This window comes from Acinonyx jubatus, chromosome B1 (assembly GCF_027475565.1).
Source record: "Acinonyx jubatus isolate Ajub_Pintada_27869175 chromosome B1, VMU_Ajub_asm_v1.0, whole genome shotgun sequence".
Lineage (NCBI taxonomy): Eukaryota > Metazoa > Chordata > Mammalia > Carnivora > Felidae > Acinonyx > Acinonyx jubatus.
The window spans coordinates 52,552,662-52,573,645 of NC_069382.1; the positions used below are offsets into that span (position 1 = coordinate 52,552,662).

At 36.9% G+C, this 20,984-nt stretch overlaps 1 protein-coding gene across 2 annotated transcripts in view; it reads left to right on the forward strand.

Moving 5' to 3' along the window:
• GLRA3 (glycine receptor alpha 3) overlaps positions 1-20,984 on the forward strand; it is a 195,646-nt gene that overhangs the window by 121,139 nt on the left and 53,523 nt on the right. For both annotated transcript variants that reach the window (XM_015073143.3, XM_015073144.3), the window contains exon 5: positions 8,116-8,198. In XM_015073143.3, coding sequence (XP_014928629.1) covers positions 8,116-8,198 — 83 coding nt within the window. The remainder of the gene's footprint in view (positions 1-8,115; positions 8,199-20,984) is intronic.

The following is a 20,984-nucleotide window of genomic DNA, read 5'->3' on the forward strand; positions in this document are numbered from 1 at the left end:
CAGCCATGTTTTATCCTACAGTTGAGACCATTACTCAATGAACCATCCACTACTAACTGAGTTCCAAATAGTTTTTATTGCCTCATTCTTAAATAAAAACAAAGGATACCATTCTATAATATTAACAATGATCTAAAATTAAAAAAAAGAAGCAGAGGCTAGAAGAAACATACAGAGAAAAATAAAGAGAAAAGAGGAGAAAGTTAAAGAAAAAGGATTGACTCAAGAGAAAATGAAGAGAGCAGAAGAGACCATTAAAAAAAATCATCTCTAGGGAGATTAGACAATTGCATGCATGAAGTAAGATCCTTCTAGGACAGGAATAAAAGGAGTCATTCAGAGTATAACAGTAGCAAATAGTAAACCAAAGTTTTCACTTTGGTGAAAAGAATCAGTAGAGCATTTGGAAGATGAAGTGAAGAAATCTCCTAAGAAGTTATATCAAGATATACAGAAGTAGAAAAGAAAGAATATGAAAATCAGAACATCGATACAGAGGATTACTATCTGATTAGAATGAAAGAATGGAAGAAAATAGAGGTTCCCATGAAAAAAAGGAATTGATAGATTAGCTGCTATATTAACCATTGAGAGGGACTTCGTTGCTCTGATAGGAAGTGTGTTGAATTAGTAGCTCTGATAGGGAATTTGTTGACTATTAAGATGAGACAATTATTAGTACTAAGGAAAACAACATGCTACTCAAGAGTTAGAGCAAACTACCACACGTAACCATGAACCTAATTACATGTTCATAGCACATAAGCACTGAATATTAATTTAACCATAAATATTTATGTAACTAAATTTTGAGTATTATGGGAGAGTTAAGTGTGAGGAGTGTGGTATAAAAGAATTTTTTTTCCTTATAGGAAATGGATAATTTTACAAATTTAAAAACCAAGCATAGTATAATAGCAATTTGGATATATGACTATAAATCTTAGTGGAGTATCTAAAGAAAGGCTGCCTCTGAGAAGCTAGAACTGAACCAGGGGTAAGATGGGTGGGACAAAAATATAACTGGTTTTTTTATGCTTTCTATACTCTTTGAACTTTTTAAATGATATCCATGAATTATATTGATAATTTTTAAATGAAGCACTTTTCAAGTGAGGCCCTTGGGGCCAGAAACATGACCCTTTCTTAGATTGTCAAAGTTGGGATTTGGTTTTACTCTACTTATAAAATTAGCCTTTCACTTATTTTATGGATGCTGACAGAAGACGCAAGACTCTGAGTCAGAGACAAACGAATGTATTACTCACTGTAAGCAAGTAACACAAGCATCAGCGAATTTGCCTAACTGCTCCGTTGCCCTCAAATTTCACTGGGGTGATGAACCAGGCACTGATGGGTATCACACACACTCTGTGTCCATGACACGGCTGTGGCACACTGAGTTTGGGCAATCCACTGGCTTTATAGCAAGCTGGAAGCAAGCCTTCTCTTTGTCTAAAGGCACAATATGGTCTCATCTCTCAAAATTAGCAGCTGTATGGACAACCCTGAGAAATGGCTCAGGTAAAAGAATAGTCAGGGCCTGCAGTCTTGGCACATACCCAGCAAGTCGTCCAAGGAGGACTGTCTCTCCCAAGCCAGGTCCCGGCTCCCTGATTTACCAGCTGTGATGTAGGGCAAGTCTCTGGTTGTGAAAGGCTCATTTTTCATATACGCATGATAGTGAAAATACTGATTACCTTGAGCCTGAAATAATGTATGTAAAGCACCCAGCAGAGTTCTAGGCATACAATAGACAGTGAAGTCATTTTTATCTTCCTCAAAAAAATACCCCCCCCCAAAACGTGCAGGTTCTGGTATTTTCCAGAATCTGTAAATGAACACTGTATGGACACTTGCAAGTTATTAATCTAAGTCTCCATCTTGTCAATTAAATCCTCACAAAATAATGGAAGCACATCAGAGGCAGTTTAATGTTATCTACTGCTTACTTTACTAATACATACTAATAGGTACTCATTCAACTTTACTGCTTATATTACAGGAGCATTATTTTCATTAAAAATCAAATAATGGATGGAAACCATTTTGACAATAAATTTCATATACTGAAAAAAAATAAAATTAAAATTAAAAAAAATCAAATAATGGGAAGAAATTTTATATCAATAATGCTATGCACAGTGACTTGCCAAAGATCCTAACACAATTTCAACTTTCATTTAAAATAAATATAATCGGGGGCTCCTGGGTGGCTCAGTCAGTTAAGCATCTGACTTTGGCTCAGGTCATAATCTCATGGTTCGGGAGTTCAGGCCCCACGTTGGGCTCTGTGCTGATGGCTCAGAGCCTGGAGCCTGTTTCGGATTCTGTGTCTCCCTCTCTCTCTGCCCCTCCTTTGCTCCTGCTCTGTCTCTCTCTGTCTCTCAAAAATAAATAAGTGTTAAAAAAAATTTAAAAAAATAAACTAAATATAATCACTCTTTCTTTGAAATTCGGTTGTGAAAGGAATTAAGGTTTACTTATACAATATGTATTTTTTGAACATTAATTTTTACTAGAAAAGGCAGACTTATCAACAGATGCTTTTTAAAGATGTTGTTTATTCAAGGGTAATCAATTTACAATACGATAAAATAGCTGTTGTAAGAAGAATTTTGCATGTGTGTGATTATGCATATTTCTCTGAAGAGGTCCTTAGCTTACATCAGCTTCCTTAAGTAACCATCAATAATACTGAGATTTCACTGGTGGTGGATTGATAAGCTTTATAATCATCTCTAAAATCAAATGACAACAAATTCCAGATTAGAACACTAGTTAGAATCTCCCTTCTAGTGCTCCAACAATCCAATTTCTCCAGAAAGTTTTTTGACCTTTATAGAATCATAAGAAACTACCAAAACACTCAAGTAAATATATAAAATTAATGGGGGAATTCCTTATATTTTCTAAAGTTTAATTACACTTCTCTGATTTTTTGAAAGAATTATTTATGTATCTTCTACTTTATTTTTTTAATGTTTATTTATTTTTGAGAGAGAGAGAAAGAGAGAGAGCACACAGGCAGGGGAGGGGGAGAGAGAGAGGGAGACGCAGAATCCGAAGCAGGCTCCAGACTCTGAGCTGTCAGCATAGAACCTGACGCAGGGCTCCAACCCACGAACTGTGAGGTCATGACCTGAATCAAAGTTGGACACAACTAACTGAGCCACCCAGGTGTCCCTGTTATCTTTTACTTTAAATGTAATAATTAATACTGACTGAAATATATCATTTCTTGCATTATATAAATATAAAATTTGAAAATTCATATTAATTAGAGAACTCATTTTCATGAAAAATGTTTCAATGCCTTTGAAAGGCAGTGTACTTAGAGGTTAAAGTTCTAAGAGGTACTTAGAGCTGGACTCCCAGAGTTGTAAATTCAGCTCTATAATTTCTTCCTTGTAATGTCAGGTGAGCTGACTTGTTAGTTTCCTCATCTCTAAAATAAGGATAATACAGTTTATCTGTCTTATAAACTTGTAGTAAGGAATAAGTGAGTTGAGAAATAATGTAAAGTATTTAAAATTGGACAGCAACATACACAAGAATGAAACTGGACCACTTTCTTACACCATACACAAAAATAAACGCAAAATGAATAAAAGACCTAAATGTGAGACAGAAAACCATCAAAACCCTAGAGGAGAAAACAGACAACAATCTCTTTGACCTCAGCCACAGCAACTTCTTACTCCACATGTCTGCGAAGGTAAGGGAATAAAAGTAAAAATGAACTATTAGGACCTCATCAAGATAAAATGCTTCTTCACTGCAAAAGAAACAATCAACAAAACTAAAAGGCAACCAATGGAATGGAAGAAGATATTTGCAAATGACATATCAGATAAAGCGTTAGTATCCAAAATCTATAAAAAACTTACTAAACTCAACACCTGAAAAACAAATAATCCAGTGAAGAAATGAGGAGTAGACACAAATAGACACTTTTCCAACATCCAGACAGTCAACAGACCCATGAAAAGATGCTTGACATCACTCATCATCAGGGAAATACAAATCAAAACCACACTGAGATACCACCTCACACTGGTCAGAGTGGCTAAAATTAACAACTCAGGAAACAACACATGTTGGTGAGGATGTGGAGAAACAGGAACCCTCTTGCACTGTTGGTGGGAATGCAAACTGGTGCAGCCACTTTGGAAAACAGTGTGGAGGTTCCTCAAAAAATTAAAAACAGAACTACCCTACAGCCCAGCAATAACACTACTAGGAATTTATCCAAGGGCTACAGGAGTGCTGATTCATAGGGTCACATGTACTCCAATGTTTACAGCAGCGCTTTCAACAATAGCCAAATCATGGAAAGATCCCAAATGTCCATCAATTGATGAATGGATAAAGAAGATCTGGTTTATAGATGCAATGGAATACCACTTGGCAATGAGAAAGAATGAAATCCTGCCATTTGCAACACCATGGATGGAACTAGAGGGTATTATGCTAAGTGAAATAAGTCAGTCAGAGAAAGACAGAGACCATATGTTTCCACTCATATGTGGAACTTGAGAAACTTAACAGAAGACCATGGGGGAAAGGGAGGAGGGAAAGGTAGTTTTGAACAAAAAGGGAGGCAAATCCAGAAGGACTCTTAAATGCAGAGAACAAATTGAAGGTTAATGTGGGGGCAGGGGAGAGGGGAAAAGGAGTGATGGGTATTGAGGAGGGCACTTGCTGTGATGAGCACTGGGTGTAGTATGTAAGCGATGAATCACGGGAATCTACTCCATAAGCAAGAACACAGTATACACTGTATGTTAGCTAACTTGACAATAGATTATATTAAAAAAAGAGTAACAGAGAAACTAAAAAAAAAAAAAAAAAGATACGTTAAAAGAAAAAACCAATTAATAAAAATCATACCCCCCCAAAAACAAAACAAAACAAAACAAAACAAGATAAAATAAAATAAAATAAAATAAAATAGTGTCTACTACATAGTGAGTACAAAGATATATTACCTATTATGATATTATAGACAATATTGCAAAACCGATAATTAGTCAAGAGGTGTTCTTATAAAAGTAAATTAGAAATATTAGTTCTTAATAAAAATACTTATCAGTATGGGGCACCTGGGTGGCTCAGTCGGTTAAGTGTCTGACTTCGACTCAGGTCATGATCTTGCGGTTCATGCATTCGAGCCCCGCATCAGGTTCTGTGCTGACAGCTCGGAGCCTGGAGCCTGCTTTGGCTTCTGTGTCTCCCTCCCTCTCTGCTCCTCCCCTGCTCGTGCTTTGTCTCTCTCTCAAAAATAAAGAAATATTAAAAAAAAATTTTAAATAAAATTAAATAAATAAATAAACATTGAAAATGTTTAAAAATATTTATCAGTTTCATAAAGAGCCAAAAATGGAGTCAGAAAAGATGTGTTATTGTTTCTATATATACTTACTTAATGTTTGAGATAGACACCTAGGCAATGCTTATTCAAAAATGGACAATACCTCAGTTTTAATCAGGTCAGCTGATTAAAGTCATAGATTATAGTCATCTTTTTTAACATTACTACTTCACTAAGCCAAGACTTTTTAAGAGAAAATAAAAAACACCATATCCTGTTTATGTGTCTTGTCTCAGAAAGAGAACCTAGTGTCCTCTCTTACACAAGAAGATATTCATTTCCAAAACAGTAGAATGTGATTAATTGCCTTTTGATTTAGTTTTCTTTTGATGTGGTCAGAACGTATCTTTAATTTATATGTCATGTTTTAATGAAGAAATTCAGAATCACACCCACCAAATTGACGTGTATTTTTTTAATCCATATGTTGTTAAAGACATCATGGTACAGTACTTTCAACAAAGGAATGTCAATAAACAGATGTTTTTCAGGATATGATTTATGACAGAAGTTCTACAAAGTGTGTTTTTCTTTGCCAAGTAATTCCTTTCAAGCCCTTCTTTTTAAAAGAATTATGTAATGTTTCTCATTTTATGCCAAAAAAAATAGCCAGGATATGAATTTGACATCACATGCATGGTGAGAGCTTGGAAAAGATTCTAAGAATGCTATTCACTCTCATACAAAAGGTCACAGAATTAATCCTCCAAGCCAACATTTGAAACTGGCCATCCAGAGAGCCTTGGAAGTTTGGAAAATTAATGTGCATGTGTTCAAAATATACTTGTGCATACACTTCTAATAAGCCCCATCGCAAGACAGAGAACATTGTGTCCACCTGATTTTACAATTGCCTTTTGAAGAGAGAACTTTGTAGATCTACAGGATCCTACTTCCAGGATCACTTAACCTAGCTGAGCCAGGAGAAAACAGCTTTTGAAGAGTGGACGGTATGAATTATTTTAGTGTGCTAGGGACTCTGACTTGAAGGGATCGTCAAGTGATCCTCCTGGGGCTCTAAAAAATTCAACAGCTTCACATGTCTGTCCATTCATATCTCTCAAATTATGTTAATTGGACCTCACCAAGAGTATTCACTGTAGAACATGCATTATTATAACTTTATGTCCAGGGTCTACATGAAAATGCCAGTTTGGAGAACGTGGTTACATTTAGTAGTGCTGCTGATTATTTCTTGTTAAAGCTTAAATAGGCTTTATGCGTGATTTCATTCAGCCATCTTTTCGCCCATCATATATAATTCTGGGGAAGGGTAGATGGAGCAGTCTGGAGCAGTAGAATATACTAGTAATCCTTAATAACTGATATCTATTGAGTGCTTACTATGTGTCATGATACTTGTCTAAGCACTTTACATGTATTAAGTCATATTTGTTCACAAGGTTTCTCCAGAGCAAGTTCTATTGCTACATTCATTTTGGACCAAAGAACTCTGAAATATAGTGAGGTGAAATAATCTACCTACTGTCACAAAGTTTAGGCAAACAAATCCACCTGAAATGCTCACTGACATGCTGAATTTCAATGGGAATACTTTAAAGAAAGGGGCTGGCTAGAGAGTTCTCAGGTAAGAACTGTATTTGAAGAAACTTGGGTTTGTTTGTTTTATTCCTCTGGTCCAAGAACTACAAATACTTGGTAATCCTTTAAAATTATTTTTGTCATTGGAGCGCCTGGGTGGCTTAGTCAGTTAAGCATCCAGCTTTGGCTCAGGTCATGATCTCACAGTTTGTGGGTTCGAGCCCCACATCGGGCTCTGTGCTGACAACTCAGAGCCTGGAGCCTGCTTCAGATTCTGTGTCTCCCTCTCTCTGCCCCTCCTCTGCCTGTGCTCTGTCTCTCTCTCTCTCTCTCAAAAATAAGCAGTAAAAAAAATATAAAAAAAAGATTACCTTTGTAATATACTTTTCCGATAATATATATATATATTTGTGAGTGATGAATTATCTGGAATACCAACATGCAAATACTTTCTGGAAGGGAAATGTGGGCAGAATGCTGGTCTGTGCCATCCAGTCATCTCACTTTGTGCGAAGCCAAATTCAAAGTTTGTTTTGGTGAGCATAGGATTATGTCACACATATTCTAGAGGACAATTTCTTGACCCTTATAAGACCTGGTGAAACCCCCTAGTCCTACGGCAAAAGACTCTTAACACCTAGAACTTTCAAGTCTTCTAGATTCAGAGATTTTTTTTCCTCATATTACTGCTGCATGTTTATGGACCACTTCTTCAATGTTACAAAGATGACCAACTGAAAGTTGTCACATAGGATTGCTTCTCGGCACCCTGTTCTTCCAATTCCCCGGATATACTTGCCTCCTCAAATATACTATACAGGTGATCTTGGGAACTATGCCTTTCGGCATTTTGGTATTAATTTTATAGAAACCACTCAAATATCTTTTTGAGGGTCTTTTCTGGAAATATAGATCTTTAGTAGACATCTATAGCATTCTGTAAAGGAATAAATGAATGATCAAAATAAATAAATGTGATTGGATATTTAAATATAAGCTTTCTCCTCCCTGAAAGACAGATTTATATAAAGGTACAGCTAGCTATTCTACAGTAAATAACATACCCAAGCTGGAACAATTTTATTTGGATACTTGTTAGTCATTCACCAAAGATTGTTTCCCAGTTGTACCTTGAACAGCAGAATAGTAGTATGATATCATAAATTACTTTTAAAAATAATTACTTTGAACTCTTTCAGATTGACATTAACACTTTCTTGTCCAATGGATCTCAAGAATTTTCCAATGGACGTGCAAACATGTATAATGCAACTGGAAAGTTGTAAGTATGAACAGCTTACTTTTTCTGGGCACTTTAAAAAGTGTAGTAGATATAAATTTTAATGGGTTATGTAATTTATAATTTTGTAATTGTTTTTGTCAGATATTTACTAAACAGGCATGTTATCTTTCACAGCATATTGAAAGTGATGTCTATCAACACATGCAGTCTATACTATTATAAATAAATTGAGGACCTAGGAATAACATTTTTAGGCTTGAAATAAAGCCATACCCCTATACAAATTACCAAAGGTAAAAAATATAATAATCATTAAAGACAAACCACCATTTTTCTTTGAGTGCTTGCTATAGGCCAAGCATTTTGCATATGTTATTTTCAATACTCACAAAAAAGATATTGCTGTCCCTATGTTTCCATATGTCAAAGTGGCCATTTTGAGTGCTTGAGTATTGTGTTCCAATTTATGGAGGTGGTGACAGCAGACCATCTGGTTCCCAAGCTTATGCTTACTTTGAACCGTTTTGCCACCACACAGCTAATATTTATTCAGAGTATACTCTGCTGGGTATGTAATATATGTTATCTCAGAAGAAGGAAAATTTCTCACACTTTATCAGAGATTTAGCCAAGCTTACAACCATTCCTTTAAATTTTGTCTTGCAAAGTGGATCCATGTACATCACTGATTAATGTTAACATATAAAAATTTCAAGTTTTTCTGTTTCTCTGAACTTATCTATAGAATCAGCCCAAACTTAGGGGCATCTGGGTGGCTTGGTCGGTCATGCCTCCAACTCTTGGTTTCAACTGAGGTCATGATCTCATGGTTAATGAGTTTGAGCTCCGCATCAGGGTCTGCGCTGACAGCACAGAGCCTGCCTGGGATTCTCTCTCTCCCTCTCTCTCTGCCCCTCCTCTGCTCTCTCTTTTGCTCAAAATAAATAAACTTTAAAAAAAAGACAGAAAGAAAAAGAATCAGCCCAAAGTTAATTGTTTTTCAGTGTTCAATGCCATAAAAAAGGAATCATTGTGTAATCTTTTTTATGTGGTACTGTGTCATATTCGGGGGGGGGAAGTTTGTCTGATGGATTCCTTGAGGAGAATTTGAAGGTGGGTCTCCAGATTTGCTGGCCTCAGAGGCAAGGTTTGTAGTGTGGTGGATCCGTCACTAGATGGCGAGCCTACTTCATGGGGGAATGTGGCCATGTCTCTTCTTGAAGCAAGAAAGTGGAAATCTCTCTTTATTCATAACTCCTTGTTGTTAAATTTAAATGCATTACTTTTATCAATAGTTCTTAAATTGTAAGCATTCGCAGGAATAAAGTTAGTTGGGAGTGCAATTTAGAAATCTAAATGGGGAGGGGCAACAAAAGATTCCCAGAAGTAGAGCAGTGGATACCATGAAGGCATTTTGAGGATAGGCTGATTCTGTATCTTGGTTGCAAACAAAATGAGGTACATAGAAGGGTATCAGGAAAAAAATCATATGCAAAATATCTAAGACAAATGACTGCCCTAATTACTAAACCAGACATGCTGGATGTTACCTGATGAAGTTTTGGGGTGATGGGGGGTTCATAGGGTCCAGAGCCAATAGCCAAGAAAGAATTCTTGAAGACATCTTTGGTGCAGAAAGGCGATTTTATTAAAGCAAGGGGACAGGACCCATGGGCAGGAAGAGCTGCATGGGGTCATGACCAGTAACTCATTGTATACCCTCAGGTTGGGAGGGGGTCAGGGATAGAGTAAGTTTCTAAGGAATTTTGGAAACACGTTTCCAGGACCCTGAGGGTCTAGCTGTTGCTAGGGAAACACCATTTATTACCGTTTAATACTACCTCAGTCATGAGATCCTTTAGATATATATCTGGGGCCATAAGCTTGGAGTATGATTGCCAGCATATATCTTGGGGCAGTTGAGATAAAGGAAGTTGACTTACAGGATCCTCCAGGTTGGGATAATGTTAAGCTAAGGTTCTCTTTTGCTCCCAGCAAAGTGTCATCCTTGAGGCAGCTGAGCTCCTAAAGGGAGGTCACTCTGCCAGTCTCAAGGACTTGTCAATGGGCTATAGGCAGTAAGGGAATTTAATTTTCCATTTGCCTTAGTTTCCCACATTACCATGGCAAGCACTTTAACCCCTTTTCTTTGTTCTTGGGCAGCCAGGAGTGTTTGAGGAATAGCACACAAATCCCACCTGGGGTTGGGGGTGCTAGCTTGTGCTTTAACCTTCAGCCTGCCTCATGCTCCCTTGTCATTATCCAATAAGCAGGAGGAGCAGTTCAAGAGTTAGGAGCAAGAAAAGGATTTACTCAATATTATGCTTTTAATGTTCTTAAAAATTCTCTCAGTCAAATGAACCACAGTTATTTAAGAAGGTTTCATAGGGTGCCCGGTGGCTCAGTTGGTTGATGTCCGGCTTCAGCTCAGGTCATGATCTCATAGTTCATGAGTTTGACCTCCACACTGGGCTAGCTGCTGTCAGCACAGAGCCTGCCTCGGATTCCCTGTCCCCGTCTCTATCTGCCCCTTCCCCACTACCACTCCCTCTCTCTCAAAAATAAATAAACATCTTTTTTAAAAGAAGTTTTTATAATATTCAGAAAAAAAAAAGAGAGAAGAAGAAAAGTAGGGACAAAGGGGGATGATGTGGAAGGTAGAAACAATAGAGGTTGATACTCTAAGGGAGGCAAAATTTTATCTTTACCCTCGTATCCTTTTTCAGCTGGGCTTGAGAATTAAACAGACATAACACAGATTAACAGGAGGAAAGGATACAAATTTTTTTAATGTAAGTTTTATGTAATGTGGGATTCCTCAGAATGAAATGAAGACTGAGAAATGGCAAAACCTAAATGTTTTATAGCAGGTTGAACAAGGAGAGGCCATTGTGCAAAGGTAACTAAACTATGTGGGGGAAGCTCAAAGAAGATAAGAATTATTTTAACGAGGTCTGTACAGAATTCTCTGGGCTTTGATTCCCTACTGAAGAATGTTTCTTTTTTCCTGGTATAGGGAACACATCTTTCACATGAGAGTTTTTATCTCCCGTTTTCAGGGAAAAAAGGGGGGGGATTAGAGTGTCCTTCTGGCATCGGCTATTTTTCAAGCATCTTTAGCTCAAAATAATCCTTGTGCTAACGTGGCATATTTGGGGGCGGCAAGAGGCTACCACCCTTCATTTGCTTTGACACAAAATGGAGCAGAGTCTCTAGGAGCAGATGAGCTCAGAGCTTAGGTAAACAGAATCATACTGGAAATATTAACAGAGAAAAAAAGTAGGATGAGAAATAAATGTGGAAGGGAATATTAACAAATCTCATCTTCATATATTCGAGGTTTGGGGAATTTAGCTATAGAAAGCCAAAAAGGAGGAGTTAGAAGTGGGGATACACTATTAAAAGCCATATAGGAAGTGGTTCAAACAGTAAGATAAAATTTCTGAAGGAGGATAGAAAGGGAAACAAAGAAGAAAGGACCCTTTAGAAATGACTTCATTTAGAGGTTGTTGGAAGGACTTCCAGTCAAGGGATGGTCCTAGATAGCAAATTAAAATCAGTATCATTCGATCTCAAAAGAAACTGCTGAGATCTGTTTAACAGCATCAAATGCTACCAAAAAAAAAAAAAAAAAAAAAAAAATTAAGGCAACTGAAAACAGAGCCATTGTTATTTATGACAAAGACAGATGTGGTTAGAATGGTGAGGGTCAAATCTGGATTTGAAGTTTTATGTGTTTTTTTAAGTCCATGATGAGAAAGTGGGAGTGGTGAGTAACATCTATGACTCTGTGAACGTTAGTTACTAAAGAAAGATGGGAAAGAGTACAGTGCCTGAGGGATAACTGGGTCATAGGAACTTCTTTTTTAGAGTAAGGAAAGCATACTGGGCTATTTTGCAGGACAAAAAGCTGACATAACAGGACCTTTCATTGTTTCTGCTTTTCCCAGAACATTTCCAAATCAATCAAAAACTCTAAGTGGGAAAACAGAGCCTCCTGCCCCCTCCCTCTTGTTTCGTATTTCCTTTATCAGGAACGAATAGTTTGCCTCACATGTCATTAAACACTTCCTGCTCTCTTATTAAACATTAATCAAGCTCACAACAGAGATACTGTTTATCAAACTTCTTTAGCAGATGCTAAGAAAATCTTGTCAAAGCAGAAGCTACTGAAGTCAAATCCTTCAAGATACTTTTCATGAACTCTTTTAGAGCAATCACTCACTTTTTTTTTTATTTTAATAACTGTTTAAAGTGACAAGTTAATCTGCTGGAAAGCAAGAGCTATAAGGAAACTAGTGTCTTTTATTGATTGAATTCTGACTGCAAAGGAGAAAAAGAAAGCAAATTGGGTTGAGAGGCATAGAAAATGAGCAAAAAAGACACATAATTTAAAGGCAAAGGTTTTTTTTTTTAATATTTATTTTTTGGGTGGGAGAACACAAGTGGGAGAGGGACAGAGAGAGGGGGACAGAGGATCCAAAATGGGCTCTGTGCTGACAGTCTGACAGAGTTGATCCCAGTGTGGGGGCTTGAACTCACAAACTGTGAGATCATGACCTGAGACCTGAGCTGAAGTCAGATGCTCAACCGACTAAGCCACCCAGGTGCCCCAAAGGCAAAGGGTTTGTGTGTGTGTGTGTGTGTGTGTGTGTGTGTGTGTGTTGTTTTGTTTTAATAATCTTGGATTGAGTTCTGTGTATGGTGTCAGGTAGAGGGGTTGCCAAAGCTTCAGTGTGATTTTATCTATGTATCTATCTTTCTATTGGTTTCAGAAGTAGAATTTAGTGATTTGTCACTTACATGTAACACCTAGTGCTCAACACAAGTGCCCTCCTTAATTACCATTACCCATTTAGTAAAGGCAAAGGTTTTAATGGTCTGTAATGATCCACATTTCTTAAATTCAATGAATGTTCAATAATGTCTGTCACTGGTCAGGATGGTCTTAAGTGACCTGAGCAATGTTCATTCATCTAAGAGTCAGTTGGAAAATATCTATGAAGTATCATATTCCACACAACACAACATACATAAAGCACAAAAGTCCCTGTTTTTAAGGACCTGGAGGACCAGTTGAGGTGTTCTTCCTACAAATGATAAGTATATGTTCATGGATACTGTTAGCACAAAAGGGAAAGTGACTAAGGGAAGAGCAGTGCTGAAAGTGAATAAAATACTCAGAGAAGTATATTTTGTCTAAATTCGCAATGACCTCACACCCCTAAAAGTGTATATTCATGACTTGGATTTAAAATCCTGGGAGACACACAATTCCTAGCATTTGGAGAAGCAAGTTACTGGAAAGAGGTGGGCAGGAAGAGGCCTGGGGAAGAGAAGTCCTGTGATAGAAACTGATGAGATAAATAAATAAATAAATAAATAAGCCAAGGGTAGCATGAAAGGGAATAAATAACTTTCAAGCCAGAACTAAAAAATACTGATTCATTAGCTAGAAAATGGGAAAGGAGAAAAATGAAAGAAATGAAAATATAGTATAGAGGAAGCATAGAAAAAGAGCAAAAATAGCTTTCAGTGCTACCATAATTAAAACAAATGCAAAGGTTAAATTAACATAGCAAAATAGGGATTCTCAAACTAGATGTTAACAAATATTAAGACCCAACAATATGTTGTCAACTAAACACTTTTTAAAACCATTATGCAAAAAAATTTGGGAAAAAAGACAGAAAAAATGTGTATCTAGAAATGTTTCTTAAAAAATTCCCAGATAATAATTTCAATATCAGAAAAAAATAAGTATAGAAAGAAATTATTGGACACAAATGCTTGAGTAACATGTTGATAAAGAAATCATATATAAAGAAGCTGTAATAATTATAAAAACATATTCCATATGACTTCCAAATACATAAAGCAAAAGCAGGCAGAACTACAATTAAAAAAATAGACAAATCAGTAATTTACTTGAAAGCACAGGTATAAATATGGGAACAGAAGTAATTTAAAGATAGATAAAGAGAAACTCATTGTTTTAGCATGCAAGAACATTTACAAAAATGTTACAATTACAAAAGCCACAAAGGAAGCTTTAATCAATTCCTAAAAGTCAACACATGATGGACTGTGATCTCTCTCTAAAATGCAATATGACTAACTACAATATAAAGTTGCTATGAATTATATTCCAATAATTATTACATATTACTATGCAATGGTAGATCTGGAAACCGATAGCATTTAGTAAGTGACTTTTTGTTTAAAGAAATAAAGGAGATTGTTGAGCTCAAAATCCTGTAAAATAAAATGGATCTTTTATTAAAAAAAGAAAGAAAGAAAGAAAGAAAGAAAGAAAGAAAGAAAGAACTTCGTACTAACAACCATGGAGCTAAGCCTTTTATTCAAGAAGACGAAAAAGGAATAATGGAGCATTCAAAGAATCACATAAAAAAACCTAAAACTGGTGCTTTGAAAGGTCTAAGAACCTAGGAGAAACTCTTCAAAGAAAAAAAGAAATTAGATTGCATATAAGAGATGCAGGGTGAAGAGAAGAAAATAATAGTGGGTCCACTGGATTGGAAACAATACAAGAAAATCCTGAGCACTCCATCTTTTCCAGTCATATCTACTGATCAGACATTAGAAAAGAACCTGAGGCAAAAGCTGTATTTGAAAAAGAGAATGAAAAGAAATCCATACCCTGCGGATAGCTAATGTCATCATAAATTAACGAGAAATTCAAAGACCTGAGACAATAGTGAGAAAAACAGAACATTTTGAGGACTTTTTCAATGACTTGCATAAAGAATTAAGCATAAAGACGATTCAAGTTTTCTTTTAATCACAAGGATTAAGTGTGGCTTCAGTTACATGAGTTAGAAAAGAGTCGATTCATGAAGAAAATAGTGCAGAAGCTGTCTTCTGCTTAAATATGCTGTGTTTCTTGTAAAAATACATAACTTCACCAGAAATTTATTTTAGATTCCTGGATGTTTTGGAATGCAGCCTGAATAAGAAATGGTTGTGAAAATATAGAGAAATAAGATTGGCAATATTGCTTGGAGACGTGAAGATAAACGAGATTCCTGAAGGTAGTCTTAAAAATAAAGAGCAAAGGGGGCACTTGGGTGGCTCAGTGGGTTGACGATCTTTGCAGTTCCTGAGTTCAGGCCCCACATCAGGCTCTCTGCAGTCGTCCTGGGGCCCACTTCAGATCGTGTGCCCTGCCCCTCTTTCTCCCTCTCCCCCACTTACGCACCCTTGTTCTCTCTCAAAAATAAACATGAAAGGAAGAAAGAAAGAAAGAAAGAAAGCGCAAAAGAGAGGAAAAGAAGATAGCATCATTGAGTTTAATGAAAATTGGAGGACGAACAGAAAAGGTAAAACAAAGAAAGTCACTGAAAACTCTTTGTAACATTTTAACATGTGTTTCCTAGAGATTGTTTTTCAAATATTCTTATTCTATTCATGGAACGTACATTCATGTAGCACTCGCGCTGAACTTCAAGAAAAAATAGAAAACCAAAATTACCTTTTTTCAATATTTAACTATAAATAGAAATGTCTTAGCTGCAATTCAAATGGTGTTTATCATAGTGATTCATTCTGCTGCCATTTAAAATCAACATGAACTAACCACAGTAAAACTGAACTTTATCCTTAGAGTGACCTAAAAAGCTGAATCTCATCACTGAGAATTCCTCCGAAGCCAAAGGAAAGAATGGTGCCCCATGTATACAGGCACACTTCATTTTATTGCGCTTTTACTTGATCGTGCTTCACAGACATTACGTGTCTTTTACAAGTGGAAGGTTTGTGACAGCCTGCATCAGGCAAGTCCATCAACACCATTTTTCCAACAGCATTTGCTCACTTTGGGTTCTGGATCGTATTTTGATAATTCTCACAATATTTCAAACTTTTTCATTATTACTATGTTTTTTACAGTGATCTGTGATCAGTGATCTTTGATGTTACTAGTGTAATTGTTTTGGGGCTCCACGAGTCACACCCATATAAGACAGCAAACTCAGTCAATAAATGTATGTGTTCTGACTGCCCCACTGAGCAGCCATCGCCCCATCTCTCTCCCTCTCCTTGGGCCTCCTTATGTTCTGAGACATAATGAAATTAGGCCAATTCATAACTCTACAGTGGCCTTTTAGTGTTCAGATGAAGGAAAAATTCATAGATCTCTCACTGCTCTCACTGTATTTATTTATTTAAAAGTTTTGTTTTTGTTTTTTTTGTTTTGTTTTTTTTTTTGAGAGAGAGAGAGAGAGAGAGAGAGAATCCCAAGCAGGTTCTGTACTCAAACTCAGGAACCATGAGATCATGACCTGAGCTGAAATCAAGAGTTGGACATTTAATTGCCTGAGTCACCCAGGTGCCCCCACATATCTCTCACTTTAAATCAAAGCTAGAAGTGATTAAGGTTAGTGAGGAAGGCATGTCAAAAGCTGAGATAAGCTGAAAGCTAGGGATCTTATGCCAATTAGCCAAGTTGGAATGGCCCATTAGCCAATAACAAGGAAAAAGTTTGAAGGCATTCAAGAGTGCTATTCCAGTGAACACAAATGATAAGAAGGCAAAATTGCTTTACTGCTGATGTGGACAACGTTTGAATGGTCTGGATAGAAGATCAAACCAGCTACCACATTCCCTTAACCCGAAAGGTGTTCCAGAGGAAGGCCCTAACTCTCTGCAATGCTATGAAGGCTGGGAGAGGTGAGGAAGCTAAAAAAGAAAAGTTTGAAGCTAGCAGAGTTTGGTTCAGGAAATTTAAGGAAGGAAGCTATTTCTATCACATCAAAGCGCAAAGTCAAGCAGCAAGAACTGATGTAGAAGCTGCGGCATGTTATCTAGACGATCTAGCTCAGACAATTAATGAAGGTGGCTACACTAAATAACAGATTTTTCATGTAGAGGAAACAGCCACTTATCGAAAGAAGATGCCATCTAGGATTTTCCTAACTAGAAAAGAGAAATTAGCGCCGGGCTTCAAAGCTTCAAAAGACAGGCTGACTCTCTTGTTAGGGGCAAAGTTAGCTGGTGATTTTAAGTTGAAGTCAATGCTCATTGACCACTCCAAAAATCCCAGGGCCCTTACGAATTATGCTAAATCTACTCTGCCTGTGCTCTAAATGGAACAACAAAGCCTGGATGACAGCACATCTGTCTACAGCATGGTTTACTGAATATTTTAAGCCCACTGTTGAGACCTACTGCTCAGAAAAAAAGATTTGCTTCCAAACAGGACTGCTTATTGACAATGCACTTGGTCACCCAAGAGCTCTGTGGGAGATGGACAATGAAATTAATGTTGTTTTCAAGTCTGCAAACATTACATGCATTCTGCAGCCCATGGATCAAGGAGTAATTTAATTTTCAAGTCTTATTTTTAATAAACACATTTTGTAACACTATAGCTGCCATACTTAGTGATTCCTCTGATGGATCTGGGCAAAGTAAATTATAAACCTAGAAAGGATATACCATTCTAGGTGCCATTAAGAACATTTGTGATCCATGGGAAGAGGTGAAAATATCAATATGAACAGGAGTTTGGAAGAAGTTGATTCCAACCCTCACGGAAAATTTTGAAGGGCTCAAGACCTCAGAGAGGGAAGTCACTGCAGAAGTGGCAGAGAAGCAAGAGAACTAGAATTCGAAGTGGAGCCTGAAGATGGGGCTGATTTGCTGCAAGCTCATGATCAAACTTGAAAAGGTGAGGGACTCTTTCTTATGGATGAACGAAGAAAGTGGTCTCTTAAGATGGAATCTACTTTTGGTGAAGATGCTGTAAAGATTGTTGAAATGACAACAAAGGATTGAGAGTATTGCATAAATTTAGTCAATAAAACAGCAGGAGGGTTTGAGAGAATTGACTCCAGGTTTTGTTGTTGTTGTTGTTGTTGTTTTAGTTTATTTATTTTTGTTTTTTTTTAATTTTTTTTTAACGTTTATTTATTTTTGAGACACAGAGAGACAGAGTATGAACAGGGGAGGGCCAGAGAGAGAGAGGGAGACACAGAATCTGAAACAGGCTCCAGGCTCTGAGCTGTCAGCACAGAGCCCGACGCGGGGCTCGAACTCACGGACCGTGAGATCGTGACCTGAGCCGAAGTCGGCCGCTTAACCGACTGAGCCACCCAGGCGCCCCTAGTTTATTTATTTTTGAAAGAGAGAGAGAGCAAGTACAACCAAGGAAGAGACAGAGAGCGAGGGAGACAGAATCCCAAGCAGGCTCTGTGTGGTCAGCAGAGAGCCTGATTCAGGGCTCAGTCTCACAAACCGTGAGATCATGAGTTGAGTTGAAATCAAGAGTCAGACACTACACCCACTGAGCCACCCAGGAGCGCCCCCGCCCCCAGTTTTGAAAGAAGTTCTGATGTGGGTAAAATGCTATCTAACAGCATCACATGCCACAGAGAAATCATTGGTGAAAAGTAGTCTGCCGATGCAGCAAACTTCATTGTTGCCTTATTTTAAGAAATTGCCACAGCCCCCCCAATCCTCAACAGCCAGCACCCTGACCACTCAGCAGCCATCAGTGTCAAGGTAAGACCCTGCACCAGCAAAAAAGCTTATGACTCATTGAAAGCTCAGATGATGGTTAGCATTTTTTAATAATAAAATAATTTGAAATTAAGGTAGGTACAGTGTGTTTTTTTAGACTTAATGCTATTGCCCACTTAATAGGCTATAGTATAGTATACACATAACTTTTATATGCACTGGGAAGCCAAAAAATGATTTGACTAGCTTTATTGCGATATTTGCTTTATCACAGTGGTCTGGAACGGAACCAATAATATATCTCTAAGGATGCCTGTAGGTTCCAAGTTCGACGCAGGGCTTGAACTTCTGAACTGCGAGATCATGACCTGAGCCAAAGTTGGACGCTTAACAGACTGAGCCACCCAGGCGCCCCTAATCCTTTCTTTTTTTAATTGGCTGTAGGAAATAAAACACAAAGCTATCTCTTCAAAAGACAAATTTTTATTGATATCACAGTTTTATTTATAAATGCATTTTGTCTGTTTGCTTCACAAATAGCTAATCTGTGAGGGAAGAAAACACAGCCATATTATGACTTAGACTGTGCCCCTGAGGGATTGACAGTAGAAATTGATGTGCAGGAATAGGGGTGAGACCAAAATGAAAGATTTAATTTTCAGCCTTTGATTTATACCATAAAGAAAATTTCAAAATTGACAGGTTTCCCAGGCAAAGTAAGGGATGGAGGATATTTTTAATCTTTGTAGAATATTGAGTAATAATTTCCTAGACTCGTAATAAAGCTTCATTTTTTATAAAAAGCCAAAGATGACATGGTGTATATAATCTGTCACTATATCAATAAAAGATCTAATTCCTGATTTCCTATCTAAAGACGAATGTTGGCAACCAAACAGGAAAACCTCACCAGTGTGAGAAAGCTAAAGAAATTTTAATTACTCAGGTTAGAAAAGAAAATACAAGGAAATAATTCAGGGAGGAAAGGGCCCTTTTCCACAAGGAACAGCCTAAATCCCTAAAACTATAGGAAAAGATATTCTTAAGGTCAACTTAAAAAAAATTAGACACAAATTGTAAGAAACTTTCAAAATACGTTTTAATGGGGTTTTTGGATGGAAAGATCTAAAGACAGATGGGAAGTTTTTGTTATTTAGTTTGCAGATTCATTTCAAAACCACATCTGATATGATGCAGATTGGTTACTCTGGAGACTCTTTAAGGACTTTGGTGAAGATTTCTCACAATTATTTCCTAATGATCTCTACTGTTTTCAAGCTCTTTCATAATTTAAAACAGTGTGGATATTTTTGAAAATAATTCTATGCCTTTTGCCTGGCTAGTTAGAGATACAGATGGTTCTTGTTTTTCCGAGTATTTATTACTGAAGCCTCTACAGTTACAATGTTAGTTAGAAAGCAAGTTTTCCCTGAGACAAAAATATTCATTGATGAACTAGCTACTCATAAAATTACTCCCCACTTAAACATTATTGCACCCTTTTAACACCATGACTATTCTGTCTCAGTCTGTCCTCATCTGTCTAATTTGACTTTGCTGATTATCAGATATTCTAAACACATGACAATAAAAAAAAAAAGATAGTGTAGTTGTGTCTTACAAAAAGGTGACATCACAGTGGTTGTATTATCCTTTACATATATTATTTGATTTAATCCTAAGTGCAACTTAATGAGATAGGTTTTATTATTTTTTTATTGTACAAATCAGCAAATGAAGGTTTAGAAAGGTAAAGTGACTTTCCCACAGTCACACAACTATCAAGTGGACAGAGCAAACTTCTGTGAATTAACAGCTCACAAATTTATAACAAGCATTAGTTCTTTTTAAATCTAGTTTTAGTAGCCAAAATACTAGTAGAATAATTGTTATAGGTTAGTTTACCAGAGAGTCTTAGAGAAAGTGTAATTATTAAGATAATTTAGCAGGCCTATAACTTAAACGAAACCACATCTAACAACCTGGTTAACGGTAAGATTATTCGAAATAATGCACACATTATAAATAAAAATGTTTTAGTTAAATACATTTTGACATAGCAGTTGTTCCTTGTCAAGTCAATAAAATTTACTTGAGTAATATTCCTCCTGGCAATAATCAGCAAACATGTGCCAAGAGTGAGCATTTTCTTCCTCTTGTTTTTTAAATTCCAGCTGCTAGTTAAGGACATCAGCGTTTGCAAGCTGTGTCAAACCGAGAAATCTCAGTCTCTCTCTCTCCTTTATTTGACTGAGAAAGCTGGGCCAAATGTGATTCTAGGTCACTTAAAACTGAACGTGAATCTATAGTTTATTTATAACTCTCAAAACGGATTTCAGCTTAAAT